This window comes from Sorex fumeus, unplaced genomic scaffold (genome assembly GCF_029834395.1).
Source record: "Sorex fumeus unplaced genomic scaffold, SorFum_2.1 ptg000022l, whole genome shotgun sequence".
NCBI lineage: Eukaryota > Metazoa > Chordata > Mammalia > Eulipotyphla > Soricidae > Sorex > Sorex fumeus.
The window spans coordinates 2,792,226-2,808,189 of record NW_026606079.1 but is presented as its reverse complement, the minus strand read 5'-3'; the positions used below and the strand labels follow the sequence as shown (position 1 = coordinate 2,808,189).

General features: G+C 65.2%; 1 protein-coding gene across 2 annotated transcripts; it reads right to left on the bottom strand.

Annotated features, from left to right (window-relative positions):
* Window positions 1-107: 107 nt before the first annotated feature.
* Window positions 108-11,582, bottom strand: ASPG (asparaginase). Of its 2 annotated transcripts, XM_056113718.1 has the most exons (17): window positions 11,455-11,582; window positions 8,723-8,831; window positions 8,258-8,369; window positions 6,171-6,296; window positions 5,664-5,747; window positions 5,235-5,361; window positions 4,402-4,514; window positions 3,843-4,025; window positions 3,468-3,581; window positions 2,954-3,070; window positions 2,397-2,492; window positions 2,139-2,302; window positions 1,663-1,743; window positions 1,254-1,340; window positions 767-866; window positions 541-606; window positions 108-381 (listed from the first exon to the last, which is right to left on the bottom strand). In XM_056113718.1, exons 1-17 carry the CDS (start codon window positions 11,534-11,536, stop codon window positions 367-369), a joined length of 1,776 nt encoding a protein of 591 aa, XP_055969693.1. In that variant the 5' UTR covers window positions 11,537-11,582; the 3' UTR covers window positions 108-366. The 2 variants fall into 2 exon arrangements, with proteins under 2 accessions (XP_055969693.1, XP_055969694.1); XM_056113719.1 differs by lacking the exon at window positions 1,663-1,743.
* Between the last annotated feature and the right edge of the window lie 4,382 nt (window positions 11,583-15,964).

Genomic DNA, 15,964 nt, shown 5'->3' with positions numbered 1-15,964 from the left:
CCCCTGGACCCGAGGACGCTGCCCTTTGACCCAGAGCCTGGGGCGCGACTCCCACACACCCCCCCAGCGCGGGGCCCAGACAGACCCGCTGGAGCCAGGCTGCGGGGACCCGGGAGGGAGTGGCCCGGAGACTTTATTGCAGTGATGCCCACGGAGCCTGCGGGCTGGCCGGAAGACGCTGCCCGGCTGGAGCTCGCAGGCCCCGACACGCCAGGGCTGACGCTGCAGCAGGTCCGCGTCGGGCGAGACTCGGAGCAGCACTTCCTGGGCATGTGGGGGCGGCCGGCCTCCGGGGGCCTCCCAGAGCCCGGTCGCAGGGAGCCGGAGGAACTCCGGGGCGACGACGACGGGGCGACTACTGTGTGGTCAGTCACGGGGGGCCTAACAGGACAGCGTGCAGACTCGGCTGCCCTTCCTGCGGGAAGCCCTCCCTGACTGCTCCCTCGACCTCCCCATCCCACTTGGAGCTCAGCCACAGCCAGGCCGGCCCTGGACACAGCCCCCACCCAGTGGCCTGGCCAGGGCTTAGGCAGGACTTACCGGCCCCCGTGCGCCCAGCAGGCGCTGTAGGAAGGAGACCACCTCCCGGTTCCCAGATGCCTCCGCCTGGGGGCAGAAGCACGAGGGGCATGAGTCCAGCCTGGCCCTGACCCGAGCACCCCACCTCGGGACACCCACTTTCTCCTCTGGGACACCCACTTTCTCCTCTGCTCCTGGGGCAGAGCGGGGAGCCTCAGGGGCCCCCGGGGGCATCCAGGACACTCACAACATCCAGAGCGCTGCGTCCATCATAGCCCGGCAGGCCCAGGTCAGCTCCCGCCTGCCACCACGCCTGCAGGCCTTCCTGGTCTGCCCTGGACGCCAGCCTAGGGGAGTCACACGGGTGGCTGGGCTCGACCCCACCCTGTCCAGCAAGGCCACCCCAAGCAGCTGCGCCAGCAGGGACCGCTGGGGCCAGTGGGGGTCGGCGGGGGCCACTGGGGGCCACTGGGGCTGGGGGACAGGAGGGGCCAGGCAAGGCTTTACCCATGGGGTGACCCACACACACATGCATACACAGAGCGGCATGTGTGCACCCCCACATGCACACACGGCTTCGCTGCTGCCTCTCTGGGGAGCTTCTCCCCTGACCCGGGGTAGGTCATCCCCCGCGGCCCCCTCCCCTGAAGCACTCGCCAGCCCAGTGCTCCCAGGGGTCCTGACTGTCAAGCACCAGTGTCCCTCAGGCCTCACCTGCACAGCTCAGGCCTCACCTGCACAATTCAGTGCCCATGTCCTCTAGCTCCTGGGGGGACAGGCAGGCCCCTGCGGCCCTCAGCAGGCCAATGACCCCCCGATGCCTGCAAGAGAGAGCACGCCAGACCCGCTGCTCTGCGCAGGCACAGCCGAGGGGGACCCCCATACCCAGCCCACATGGCTCCCTCTGACCTGGACACTGGACCCTGCAGACCACCCCTGACATGGCCGCCCACCTCTTGGCACACCCACCCAACAAGGTGTGGGCTAGGGAAACTGAGGCAATGGGCCCAGATCAGATACGGCTGCAATCAGGAACTGAGATTTCAGGATGCCAGGCTGGCACCAGAGAAGGTTCCAGAAGGGCCTGGCCTGCCAAGTGTGAGAGGCAGGTGTCCCGGGGCGGGAGGGAGGGGATGGTGCCACCTCAGGCAGGTTCCCACAGGGGCGGGCCGGGGCGGTGGGCGTCTCCAGCAGCGAGACCGGTCGGTCGGGCTGGGGTGCAAGCTGGAAAGGGGGGCGGGTCCCGGTGAGCTCATCCAGCCCCCACCCACGCCCAGGACAGGGGCCCTGGGGCCATCAGAGCGAAGGGGGGATGGTGCCCCCTACTCTGCACCCGGGTGCCACCCACGGGGAAGGGGGCCCAGGGCTGTGTCAGCTGCCCCACGGCCGCTGGAGCCCCCGCCCCCCGCTGCAGTCCTGGCGAGGTCAGCAGGGGCGAGATGCCGCGGAAGCTGGACTGCAAGTCCTGTGTCCCCTGCCTGGGGCCCAGCATGAAGGGGCCAATGGGGCAGGGACACGGCCTCCAGGGGCTCCCTGGACAGTGAAGAGGCTCCCCAAGGCCCAGCTGCCCCAAGCTAGATGGTCCACAGGGGCCCGTCAGGCCATGACCAGCGTGGTACCTGCCCCGTGCGGCCAGCTGCAGCGGGCTGAGGCCACCGTCGGCGCGGGCGTTGGCGTCCGCCCCCCTCCGCAGCAGCAGTGACACCACGCCGGCATGGCCACCTCGAGCAGCCGCATGCAAGGGCGTCCAGCCATCCACGGTCCCCAGGCTCAGGTCGCCGCCCTGGGGTGAAGCGGGCGCCCGTCACTGCCTAGCGGGGGGCGGGGGGGGGGAGGTTCCCCACCACGAGGCCCCCCGGGGATGGGGAGGCGCTCACCAGCTCAGCCAGGGCCTGCAGCGCCTCCAGGTCGCCCGCGTGGGCTGCGGCACAGGCCAGGCTGGGCATCAGTGCATCCCGGACAGCGGTGGCCTCCTGGGGGCAGTGGCCAGGCCTCGTGTCCTGAGGCGACGGGAGCCCCGCACCCCGGGAAAAGCCCGCTGGGCTCCCCCTCCCAGGACACACGCCCACGTCCGCCTCTCCTGCGGGGACCCCGCTCCGGGCCATCTCTGCGTGGGGAGTCACACAAAACTCCGCCGGACGGCAGGGGCCAGGCCCGCAGGAAGCAGGTCAGGCGCCCCAGGCTGGGGAGCTGTGCATGGGGTCACCAGCCCCGCCCAGGCTGGCCACAGACGCCACAGGGGCCCGCGTCCCGCGTGCTGGGGCCTCCGAGGCGCCTAATGACAGAGCACACACACCTTTCATCTGACCGGCCCGCGGGGGAAACTGAGGCGCGGCACCCAGTCACCAGGGCCCGGAGCAGCCTCACTGCGCCCCAACCCGTGCACACGGGGTCAGCGGGCTCTGCCCCACCCCCGCTCCTGTGCCCACTGTACCTGGCTGAGGCCAAGGAGGTGGGCGAGCCCTAGGCGCAGGGGGCCGCCTTGCAGAGACGGCCGGTGCTCGGCCTCAGAGGGCCGGGTCATCTCCCCCCGCAGGTCCCGGGCCAGCAGCTAAGGATGGCACAGGGGGGCTGGGTGGGCGTCCAGTGCCCGCTCCGTGTCCCTCTCCCAGCCCAGGCTCGCACCCTCAGACCCGGGCCTCTCTGCCTGCTTCACAGTCGATGCAAGGCCGCTGGGCCCCCAAGCCCTGCCCACAGCCAGCATGTACCCACAGAAGGACATGCCCACGGCCAGGACATGCCCAAGGCCAGGAGATGCCCACGGCCAGGACATGCTCACGGCCAGGATGTGCCCATGGTCAGGTCAGGACATGCCCACAACCAGGTCATACCCATAGGACATGCCGGGGTCAGGTCAGGACATGCCTGTGGTCAAGACATGCCGAGGGTCAGGACATACCCCAGCCAGGACATGCTGAGGGTCCGGACTTGCCCTGGCCAAGCCCTACCTCTTTCTTGCCCTGCAGGCTCAGCCCGGGCCTGCCCAGCACATAGGACAGCTTGGCCAGGGCCGCCTCCGAGGTCATGTCGAAGCCAGAGACGATGCCGGCCCCCGCCATGGCCTGCAGGGAGGAGCGGGAGGGGCGTGGCAGGGTCAGTGCAGGGTGGGGGCGGGGGACGCGGTTGGGACGCGGGGTTGGCGTGGCAGCACACGGGGTCAACACAGGCAGGGCGCGGGCGGAAGGCCGAGCGGGGTGGGTGTGGGAAGACTGGACTCGGGGTGGGTGCGGCGGGTCGGGGGTCTGGGTTGGGGGAGGTGCGGGCGGGATGTGGGTCGGTGCGGGAGGGCGGGCGCGGGGGTCGAGGGCGGGACGCGCGCCCACCTTCCCGGCCGCGTAGTCGGTGGTGACGGAGCCCTGCAGGCAGTGCGTGCAGTTCAGCAGGACCAGGCCGCGCTCGGCCGCCGCGCGCAGCTCCTGGACCAGGTCGGCCTTGGTGGGCCCGTTGCCGGCGCCGAAGGTCTCCATGACCACGCCCTTGAGTGGGGGCTGCAGGAAGGCGCGCACCTGCGGGCGGGCAGAGGGTCAGCTCCGGCCCCTGCCCGCCCCCACTCTGCTCCGTCAGGCCTGCGCCCCTTCAGAGGTCAAAGCTGAGTGCAGGCCTGTCCTGGGAGGGGCCAGACCCGGCGGGCCCGCCTGCAGCTACACCTCACGGCTGCCAAAGTCGCCCACCACTGCCAGACCCACTCGGTGCCGGCCCTGGAGGTCGCAGACACCACCCTCAGGGGCCACTGCCCCCAGCAGCACTCGGGAGTCCTCTGGGAAGGTGACGGGACACGGGACGATGGGGTGGGCCCTGCCAGGGCAGGGTACAGGGTACCGGTACAGGCACAGGCCTACCAGGGCGGGGGTCCCGGGATACGGGGTACAGGCACAGGCCTACCAGGGCGGCGGGAATCCCAGGGTACAAGCGCAGCAGCCCCACGTCACGCTCCATGTCGCTGTGCACCACCAGGGGGTCCTTCCCGTGCACCCTCCGAACCAGCTCGTGGTTAACTGTGAGGACGGAGGGGCTGGGGTCAGCAGGGGTCTCAGCACTCCCGGGCGGTGGGAATTACACTAGGCTGGGTGGGCTGGGGGCTGGGGCCAGAGGGGGAGGAAGGGGCCGTGGGTGGTCGGAGGGGGACAGTGTCGGAATCCTGCCTTGGAGCGCCCCGGCGCTGGGCAAGGTGCTCACAGTCCTGCTGAGAAGCTGCCGGCGCTTGTCAGTGTATGGGTGCCCTGTGTGTGTGTGTGTGTGTGTGTGTGTTGTGTAAGGCGTTTGTGTGGGGGGAGTTGTTTGTGCATGGGTTGTTTGTGCGTGGTGGGTTTGGGGGTGTTTGTGTGTGGTTGTCTGTGTGTCTGCGTGTAGCGGGGGCTGTGGGGAGGCTGTATGTGTGTGTGTGTAAGTGAGTCTGTGTGGGTATGGTGTGTGCGTGTGGGTCTGTATGGTGTGTGAGTGTGGGTCTGTGTGGTGTGCATGTGGTGTGTATGTGTCTGTGGTCTGTGTCTGTGGTGTGTGTCTGTGGGTGTGAGGTGATGCCTTGTCCCGTGGGGGGCCGCCTGCCCTCAGGACTCCGGGGCTGCGTGGATCCAGAAGCCCCACGTCCCACAGGGGTGAGGAAGCCAGGAAGGACAGGACCCTCCAGCTGCCCCTCCTCTGGGCGTCCCTGTGAGACCCAGGTACCCCCCTCAGGGCGTTCAGGGGACCCCCTGCACACGCCCCGCCAGGCTTACTGGTGACGTCCGCGCCCACGACAGCCAGCGGGGGCAGGTTGGGCGAGCAGAAGGCGGCAAACCTGCGGGCATCCACCTTCGTCACCCGGTTTCCTCGAAACAGCTGGTTCTGGAAGAACAGGCCGACCTGGGCGGGCCACGGGCTCGATGTGGGCACACGGTGTGCAGGGCTCAGAGACAGGCTCCGAGCGCCCGCCCAGCACAGTGCCCCTGGGGTCCCTGCCCATCCCCTGGAACGGGACACCCAGGCACTTATGTGGTGAGCGGGGGTCACAGACTGAGCACGGTTGGACGCCGGCCCTGCCCTCACCCTCAAGGAGCTCCTGGACCCAGTTCCCAGACACAGACTCTGCCCTACCACTGGGCCCAGGAAGCCCAGAGTTCTGGGGGTCACTGCCAGCCCTGCCCCGGGGGTGGGGCGGTGGCTACCTCGGGGATCACATACTGGCCAGCCATGAGTAAGGCCCCCAGCAGGTTCTCTCGGCCATCGCTCCACAGCGCATGGATGGGCACCTGCAGGGACAGACAGGGAAGGGAGGGCAGGAAGGCCCCACCTGGAGGTCAGCCCTGCCCTGCCGCCGGTCCTCACTCAGTGCCCAGAGAGGGCCAGGGGGAGACTGGACAGGTGGGTAGCTGAGAAGAGAAGCTTCTGGACGGGCAGTGAGCCCTGTTTCCCTGACCCAGCAGCACGCTGACCCCTCAGGGGTTCTTCCTCCTCCTCGCCCGGGGGCTGGGTCCCAACTGCCCCTCGGGTAGCCGTGGCCTCTGCCCCAGAACAGGTCTCAGAGTGCCGGGACGGGGCCTTTGGGGTGTGTTGGGGACAGGGACTCCGAAACCCACTCCGGATGCAGCCCTGGTAGTTCCACTGAGACCCAGCTTTTTTCCCGAGCGTTCTGTCGGCCTGGCTGTGGGGCGTGGTGAGACAGGCAGTGGTACCTGGGCTCCAGTGAGGATGAGGGGCTTCTGCAGGTTCTCCAGTACAAAGGAGAGCACCGAGGCGGCGAAGGCCATGGTGTCGGTGCCGTGGATGACCACGAAGCCATGGTACTGCTCATAGTGTCTCTGGAGGCAAAGCGGACGCACTCAGGCGCTTCCCAGACCCTCCTCTGAGCCCGCACTGCCCCAGATGTGTGAGAGGTGGGTTCGGGGGTCTCTGTGCATTTCCTGAGCTGTGCTTCTACCAGGAGATACCAGCAGGGTCCCCAGAACCCAGGCCAGGGGACGCCAGCCCTGGGCAGAGCTGCAGGGGGCAGGGGTGGTGGGCGTGGACACGTGGCCTGCTGGTGCCCGCAGGGCACTGGGAGGTGGCCCCCTAGGTGGAACAGGAATGCCGGGCAGGACGTTGACAGGCAAGCATGAGGGATTTCCCCGCCTCGGAGGGGTGGTCCCGGGTCACCATCTCCAGGGGGCGGCTGAGGTGGGACCTCAGCGGAGGGTGGGAGTGTGCGGAACCATCTTGAACGCAGGAGCGTGGAAGGCTGAGGCCGACCAGGAGCGTCAGGCGCTGAACTAGCGGGCCAGGGCGCCCTCTGCCGGCCACCTGGGGCACAGCCACCTGCAGGTCACTAGGCTGCGTCCTTTTTTGAGCCTGGGCATGGGTGACCGTGGGGGGTGGCTGAGGGGGAGGAGAGGGGTGTGGACCTGGGGCTGGGAATGCAGCTCTGGGCACTCCACAGGTGCTCAGGTCCCATCTGGAGGGTGCTGCCGGCTGCGCAGGCCCGGGGCCACAGGAACTGACAGATGGACAAGGCGCAGCCAAAGACAAGCACGTGGCCAGGCCAGGGAAGTGGAATCTGTCTGGAACGGAGTTTCTTCAGGGGCGAGGTGGAAAACGGGTCAGGATGGACGGGAACCCATGGGCAGGGAGAAAGGCTCATACAGGGGCCAGTTGGCCACAGTGAGGTGGGCAGGACAGACAGGGCAGCGGCTGAAGGGTATGGCCCCACCCAAACAGCGAGACCCCTCCACGCTCTCCTGTGTCCTTGTATGGGTCCTGACTCCATGGAGACCACAAGTACAGGGGGCAGGGAGCTGGCGAAAGGGGCGGGCCACCCAAAGATGCTAACTGCCAGATGCCAGCTGCTTCCTCCCAGGGAAAATGGACACGACCTTCAGGGACCCTCTTCCGCTGGCAAAGGGGAAAGCGCCCCAGAAATCTTGCACGAAGCTGTGACCCAGCGGTCAGATGTGACCCAGAGGTCTGATGTTACCCTGAACTGACTCCGAACTGCGCTAACATCTCAGGCCAGGCAGGCTTCCCCCACCACAGATGCCCCGCCCAGTGCCCCAGCCCCGTCCACCCGGCCACACCTCTGTCCCCGCCCTGCCCACACTCCAGTTCAGCGCATGCTCAGAATCCACCTGGACTCGAGTCCCACCACACTGTTCCATCTCAGCCCGCCCACCCGGCAGCCCCATCCACTCACAGCTCTGCCCACAGCGAGGCCCCACCCACCCACTGCCCCGCCCACTCACAGCTCCACCCACAGCGAGGCCCCACCCACCCACAGCCCCACCCACTCACAGCACGCTCACAGTGAGGCTCCACCCACACCAGAGCCCCACCCACACCAGAGCCCCACCCACTCACAGCTCCTCCAACAGAGAGGCCCCACTCACTCACAGCACCACCAACAGTGAGGCTCCACCCATACCACAGCCCTATCCACTCACAGCTCCTCCCACAGTGAGGCCCCACCCACCCACAGCACCACCCACAGCGAGGTCCCACCCACACCACAGCCCCACCCACTCACAGCTCCGCCCACAGCGAGGCCCCACCCACAGCCCCAACCACTCACAGCACCACCCACAGTGAGGCTCCACCCACACCACAGCCCTATCCACTCACAGCTCCTTTCACAGTGAGGCCCCACCTACTGCCCCGCCCACTCATAGCTCCGCCCACAGCGAAGCCCCACCCACAGCACAGCCCCATCCACTCACAGCTCCGCCTCAATCAAGCTCCACCCATGCAGAGTCCCCGCCCTTGCTCACAGTCCCACCCACCCCCCCCTCACTACCTCAATGGTCTGTGCGATCTGAACCCACTCGGTGATGGTCATGTCGCTGGAGTCGAAGAGCGGCTGGCACTCCAGGACGGTGTAGATGATCCTCTGGCCGGGGCTGGCGGGCCTGCAGGGGGCAGGAAGGTGGCTCACCCCCTCCCTAGGCTCCAAGGTGTCTGCAGGCTCCCCGGCTCCCTTCCACCTGGAGTCACTGGACAGGGCCGAGGATGGCTCGGACAGGTCGTCCAGAGCAGTGTCACCTTCCTAGCGCCAGCTCCAGGCTGGCTGGGCCCCGCCCCAGGGACACAGGAGACAGTCTCTTGTGGCCCGACGCTGTGCGGTTGGGGTCTGGGTTGAAGATACCATGGTCAGGAGTGGGGGGCGTTCTGACAGGCCCACAGTAAGCGGGGGCCGTGACATGGCCCAGCACTGGCGGTCGAACCCGTGTCCCCTCCAGAGCCCAGCGGCGCCCCCACTCACGGCAGTGCCAGGGTGTCGTCTGTGAGTCCACGGGCCCTGGCGTACTCCTCATCATGGAACATGGGCAGTGAGCGCAGAACGGCGGCCAGGCCCTTCCCGGGGACCAGCACTGCGGCAGAGTCGGGGCAGAGCGGGTGAGCAGCCTGTGGCCTCCTGACCACGACGCTCCCCGTGCATGTGGGGTGGGAGCCATGGAGAAGTCCAGGCCGGTTGTTGTCGGCACCGTGCCCACCTCAGGGCTCTCCAAATGGCCTGCGTGTGCCGACACCCACATCCTCCAGACCCTGAGCTGCACCTCCCTTCCAAGTCAGTGATGAATATCTGCCCTCCCCTGGCACCCCAGGACACCCTCAGCCCAATCCCGGCTCACTGGCATACGCCTCGGCCTGGGTCAGGGCACCACTTCCAGGAAGCCCTCCCTGAAGCCTGAGCCTGGTGCCCTTCTCATACTCCTTAGATGCCTCTGCTCCTCCTTAGATCAGCTCTAAGGAAGTCCTAGAGGACCACGGGAAAGCCAGTGACCCTGTGGCCCCTGCAACCTCACAGAAGCTCCTCTCCACAGGGGACCTCCCTGCCCGCAGGTCAGACCCCAAGGTCCTGGTGGGGGTCTCCACACATGCAGCCTTGCTGGAGGGGAAAGGGGACAAGGCCTGGAGTCCCACGTGGAGAAGGGCATGGTGTGGGGACACAGGCATGGGCACTGCTGGCGACCCTCCCCTATGATGCCTGAGAAGTGATCAGGACAGAAGTGAGCATGGAAGGGAGCGTGGGGCCCGCCAGGGTGTCCAGCCCTGAGATGGCCTTGCCCCTGGGCGTCCCCGATGGTGGGACTGGTGCAGACTGGTGGGGCCCCTGCATGCCCCCTGCATGTCGTGTCCACTCTGCTCCTGTCAGGAGGGGAATCACAGCAGCTGAGATTCAGCTACTTATCACCCGGGCGGGGGTATCTGGCGACCCATTTGGTTGGGGGTCCGCAAGCCCGGGCTGAGGGGGCTCAGCAGCCACAAGGAACCACACTCAATCCCAGCCCAGCCCCTCTGACCAGCAGGCACACCAGGAGAGGAAGGGGTGGGGGCAGCCTGTGGGGATGGAGGGGACATGTGGAGAGGCAGGGGAGTGTGGAGGGGTGTGCAGGGGTGTGGAGGGACTGTGGAGGGGTGTGGCGGGGGTGTGGAGGGGTGTGGAGGGCTATGGAGGGGTTTGGAGGGGCTGTGGAGGGGTGTGGAAGGGTGTAGAAGGGGGTGGAGGTGTGTGGAGGGGTGTAGAAGAGGGGTGGAGGGGTGTGGAGGGCTGTGGAGGTGTGTGGAGGGGTGTGATGGGGATGTGGAGGGGCTGTGTGAGGTGGGGTGGGGAGCAGTCTGCAGGATGGGGCCCTGTGCAGGGGTGAAGGGCTCCTGGCGTGGCGGGCAGTGGGTCTGGTTTAGCCCCTGTGTGCCCTGGCGTGTGTCCTGGCGTGTACGATCACTGTCACTGCGGCCTGGGCTGGGCAGGGAGAGGCCCTGAAAGCTTCCGGCCTGGGCTGTGTCCTGGGCTCCTGTGCAGGGGCAGCGCGGGGTGGTGGCTACCCCTGGCCTCCTGAGGCAGGTGGAGGCCCAAACAGCAAGGAGTTCCAGGCCCTGACCCAGGGGCCACTACAGTGGCCAAGACGCTGCTGGTGTCACTGTGCCCACAGCTCCAGGGCCTGCAGGAAGGGGCAGTCTGTGCCAGGCAGTAGGTAGGGCCGGGTGGGGCCGGGCAGGTGGGTCAGTGACTGGTGGCTGGGCAGGCGGGTGGTGGGGCCCGAGGGTTCGGCTGGGGGTGACCCGTCACAGCTAAGGCCTCTGAGTTCTGGGGGGCAGGGGAGGATGAGGGGGGGCGGTGCTTCCTGAATCCTGAATCCTGCTGGCCGGCCCGTGACACCTTGGCTGAACTCTGAGGGGATGGCCGGGTGTCCCCTGGCTGGCGGCCCTGAGCGGAAGCGGGAGGTGTGCACGGTGCCCTGGACAGTGCTGGCCGCGGGCAGACGTGCTCCCGCAGTGACGCCCAAACAGCCCGGCTGCCGTCAGTGTTGCGTGTTAATCATTGACGTGTCCTCGTCCTGGCTGTGGCCCCACCCACCGTCCTCGCCCTGGGGCCAGGGACCACCCGCAGAGCTGCACGTCCCAGCCCAGGTGACTGCAGCTCCAGGGGCCTGGGGACACTTGTCCTCTGCAGATCCCGGGCACCTGCAGGAGGACCTGAGCGGGGGTGTGGGGGCACCGCAGGGGACCCACAGCCCTGACCCCTACGCGGTGTGGGCACTCAGAGTGGACAGGCCGCCCTGTGCTGCCCCTGCTCTCTGGCTGTACTGTCCCGGGGGCGGGGGCGGGGGATGGCCTTGGGGCAGGGGTTGGGGAGGAAGGGGGCATTGGGGACAGGGAGCTGGGCAGGGGAGGGCGAGGGGGCGCTGCGCTGTCCTGCCCCAGAGGGCGTCCTGCCCAGCACACAGAGAAGCTGCTGTGAGCAGCATTTCCTGGGAATGTCGGAAACTTCCAGAAGCCCCTGGACGGCAGTCCTCTTCAAACTGACCCCATGCTGGTGGCACTCCCGTCCCTTGCCCTGGTCCGGCCGTCTTCCCAAGGGCACACCCCATGAGACCCACACCCCGGGGGCGCCCCGAGCCGCGCGGCGGGGGTCCCGCCCGCACGCCGCAGGCTGGGTCCGCTCCCCAGAGCCGCTGGCCCTGGACCCGGTTCCGCCCGGCCCGCACTCACCGCCGCCCTCGCTGCGCATGCCGATGGTCCCGCCCGTGTAGACGGCCAGCAGCCGCCGCTCGGGCTCCGTGGCGCGGGCCATGTGCGGGACGCTCGCCGGGCACTGCGGGCCGCTAGCCGGGCAGCCCGCGGCCGGAGGGGCGGGACGCGGCACCTGGGCCGGGCAGCGGGCGGGGCGGGGCGGGGACACCTGGCCCGGACGGGCGGGCGGGGCGGGGCGCGGGCACCTGGGCCGGGCAGCCGGCGCTCACAGCCCGCGGCCGGCAGGCGGGCAGGGGTCCGCGTGGCCGCGGGGTGCGGAGGGGGCGGTCCTGTGACGCCGGATTCCGCCGAGCTTCTGTGCATGACTGATGCTAACGCAGAGCCAGAGGCAGCGAGAGGTCTGGGCAGCGCGGGCAGGGCCGGCCGGCCCGCAGGTGTGCGTGCGCTCCCGGTGGGTCCAAACCCCCTCCAGGTGCGCCCCACTCAGAGCGCGGGCCAGCCCCAGGCGCCCCTCCCTCAGGTAGGCCCCGCCCCTGTGCGGTCACCGCCCCAGGCCAATGGGAGCTGGTCCATGCGGGAAAGCCTGAAGGACGGTGGTCCCGGCTCAGCCCCGCCCAGGGCAGAAGGGGGCCGTGTGCTGGCGTCCCTTGGGCCTTTCCTGTCCCCAGCCCTGGCAGGGACCCACTGCGTGTACTTTAGCAGGCGTCCAGGCCAGCGCTCGCGCGGGAGGACGCTGACCCAGCCCCAGGCTCTCCGTGGCCGGCCCCGGGGGGCGGGGCGGGGGGGCAGCCACACTGCGCGGTGCATTTTGTTCCAACAACAGGCAAAGCTCAGCTAGCCCCAGCTCGGCTGTCCCTGAGCGTCGCACTTTGCACTAGCTGGCCACGCAGGTCCAAGCGTGGGAGCGAGGGGTACGGCTGGCTCCCACAGCCAAGTGCCAGACCCCGCAGGACGCGGTGTGAACGAGGGCTGGCCATGTGCAGGGTATGGCCATGTGCCCCTGGCCGTGTCCCTGCCGGCCTGAGCCACACAGAGCTGGCTGGTGGCAAAGTTGCAGGTTGAGGAAAACCCCCCTCGGGGTTGCTGGCTGTGCTGATTACGTCAGGCCACTGATTTTCTGCAATGCTGCACTTCACCCTGTTAAAATATAAACCGAACGTCATGGAGCCCTGGGAAGTGGCCACGTGGCTGGGGTCCCTGACCCGTAGACGGGAGGGGAGAAGGTGGTCTGCAGCTCCCCTGGTGCCAGGTCTCACACCCAGCCCTGAGCCACACCTCACCCTTTCCTGCACAGCCTTTCACCACACCTGCCCATTTCCTGCAGTGGGCAGGGCTTACTGGCCACAGACGGATACCACTGAAGGAAGCCAACACCGCTGGGGCTGGGAGATGGCGCAGGGCTCCATCCTGGCACCGGACATCCCGCCTCCGACACACCCACCAGCCCCAGCGCGACTGGGCATGACCCTAGTAAGCCTCGGCCCACAGGACGCGAGCGTGACTCAGGGGCTGTGTGGCTGGAAGTGGCTCCGGAAGGCCCCAACCAAGAGGAAGGAAGAGCCGGCATCTTCCCACACCCGTGCGATTTGGGATTTCGGGTATTTTAGGGATTTCTGCCAGAAGCCACTGGGTTCCGATTGGTTTGTGTGCCTCTGGGCTCATGACCATTTGGGAGCAGAGGAGCCCTTCGTGGGCAGCGACTCAGGGCCTGGTCCGGGCGTGGGGAAGGGCCAGTTCCGCCCCCCCCCCCATCCTGAGAGACCCCGCATTCCCCGTCACTGCAAGCCCGTACCTCTCTGTCCAATAGGCTCTGAAAGATAGCGGTCACCATGCTGCTGCTGAGGGGGAAAAAGTGGAGAGACAAACACCCTTCCCCTCCCGGGGTGGCATGGGCCATATCTTCGTTCACAGTCCAGAGGCATTTCTACCAGAAGCTGCTGGGATCCCAGATTGGTTTGAATTTCATTTTTATACAAAGCTGTTCATGATTGGGTCTCAGTCATACAATGTTCCAACATTGGTCCCTTCACCAGTGCATTTCCCAGCACCAGTGTGCCCAGTTCCCCTCCCACCCCTGCCTGCCTCTCTGGCAGGCACCTCTCTTCTCTCTTCTCTCTGCCTCTTGTTTTGGGCATTATGGTTTGCAATACAGATGCTGAAAGGTTAGCATGCATATCCCTTTACCGACCTTCAACACTATTAGTTCCTGTCCAGAGCGGTCATTTCCAACTAACGCTGTCAGAATGGATCCTGCTCGACCTTAACTACCCTCCACCCGCCATACCCTTGTGGTGATTTCCAGCCATTGACCCGTCCTCCTGACCCGTTTTCCCTGGGTTTGGAATTAGTTTCATACTTTTTTTTAATGCCCCACAAATACATGCAGTCATTCTGTATCTGACCCTCTCCTTCTGACTCATTTCACTCAGCATGATACTCTCCAGGTCCATCCATTTATAGGAGAATTTCATGACTTCATTTTTCCTAACAGCTTGGCAGTATTCTACTGTGTAGATGTGCCAGTTTCTTTATTCATTCATCTGTTTTCAAGCACTCAGATTGTTTCCAGATTCGTGAAAAGTGCCGCAGTGAACATGGAGGTTCAGGGGGTCAAAGCCATCTACCTCAAGCCCACAGCAAGCATTATCCTCAACTGGGAGAACCTAAAAGCCTTCCCTCTAAAATCGGGGATGAGACAAGCCCGGGATTCCGGGTTCCCAAGCGGCGAGGTGGACAGAAACACAAACTCAAAAATGCAAAAGCAGTAGGAGTTTGATTGCAGTATACGGGGTCAGCAAGCAGTTTCTATAGGGTTTGATTACATAAGCAGTACAAACCTTACTGTTACTTAACTACCAAACAAAGGTGTTTTGGCAAGTGTCTAGGGTAACAGTGGTCAGGCAATAGTTAAACAATAGTTTCCACTAGCAGTTTACGGTTACAGATGCTACTCATTCTTTTTAGGGTTAACAAAAGGCAATTTGGGGGCATTGTGAGAACTGATTAATTGAGCCCACTTGCTGAGCACAGAACTTTCCCAGGTGGGTTCAGGTTGGCTAGTTTTGCATTGTTTTATTGCTAGGAAACTGAATGTTTCAGTTCCAGGAACTGTACCTAAGGCCTACCTGATTTTTCTCATTTCTGCCGCCTGGCATGGCGTCAGTTTCGCCCTTACACAAGGATGCCCAGTCTCGCCCCTTCTATTCAATATCGTACTGGAAGTACTCGCCATAGCAATTAGGAAAGTAAAAGATATTACGGGCATCCAGATAGAAAAGGATGAAGTCAAGCTCTCGCCATTTGCAGATGACATGATACTGTACTCAGAGAACCCTAAAGGCCACCAAAAAGCTCTTAGAAACAAGAGATTTGTGTAGGGGAATGGCAGTCTACAAAATCAACACTCAAAATTCCATGGCTTTCCATTATGCAAATAACGAAACAGAAGAAAGTAATATTAACAGCACAATCTCGTTCCCACGTGCTCTCTGCGGGGCCTGCCAGCCACACTGAAGAAGGCTTCCTTGGCCCTGGCACCCAGCGCAGAACCCTATGCAGTTCCTGCAGACGAGGACTAGATGGCAGTGCTGAGTCAGCGCCGGCCAGGGGCGCCTGGAAAGCCGTCCGGACTCCTGGGAGTTTTCTGGCACCATAGAAGCATGCTGTCGCGTGGGCCTTTTCTTTTTTGACCCCCGCCGCACCCACAACTCCCTGTCCTAGACCTTTTCCTCTTTTACTTGATAAAACCTTTCAGGGACCAGCGAGACAGTACAACAGGCAGGGCACTTGCCTTGCTCGTGGCTGACCCGGTTGAATCCCCTGCACCCCATGTGGTCCCCTGAGCTTTGCTGGGTGTGACCCAAAATGAAAAACGAAACAGACCCCCCACATCCCTTGCTGCGTTCTGTTCTTCGGACATTCTCCAGGAATGCTCCACACGGGGTGCTGCTGTCCGCGCCGGTCCTTAGCGGGAACTGGACTCCCTACGGGGCCTCCAGCCCTTGGAGTAGCGGCCGCACCCACAGCCAAACACCTGCCTTCATCTTGGGGTTCAAGTCCTGAGCCGGAGGCACCTGCCCAGCCACATCCTCGGGCTACAGGCTGTCCACTGGGCCTCACCCTGCGTGGGGCGTGGAGCCACCGGCGACTCCAGTTCAAGACTGGACTGTTCGCCTGGAAGCACGTAGCGTGACCACAGTGGCTGCGTGGAAGGGTGTTTCTTCTCAAGGGTTCATACCTACGGTAAAGACAGGACCTCTGGCAGGTGGCACAGGCAGACGGGTGGTGACAATGTCCCCCAACCCTTTCCCTGGCCCGAGTTTAGTTTTTTCATTGTTGTTCCCGTGGCCTGGAGGCCTCCCGGTGAGCCGCACCTGGGGCGCACGGTGTGTCTTGGGCTGGGGCGCCGTGCACGTCCCTCAGCCGAGTCTGCTTTGTCCTGCAATCCGCAAGTGCCTGCAGCTTTATCTTGAGCGTCTTTCATCCTTTCCCCTCCCCTACAGCCTGGAGGGTGACCATATCCTGCGTC

Bases quoted from the DNA above. Each gene is read 5' to 3' on its own strand.
- ASPG (XM_056113718.1), bottom strand. From the start codon at position 11,536: ATGGCCCGCGCCACGGAGCCCGAGCGGCGGCTGCTGGCCGTCTACACG. The intron at 1,341-1,662 runs GTGGCACCATCC...TCTCTCTTGCAG, and splicing joins CCTGTGGGAACCTGCCTGAG to GCATCGGGGGGTCATTGGCC. The intron at 607-766 runs GTGAGTGTCCTG...TTCTGCCCCCAG, and splicing joins GACGCAGCGCTCTGGATGTT to GCGGAGGCATCTGGGAACCG.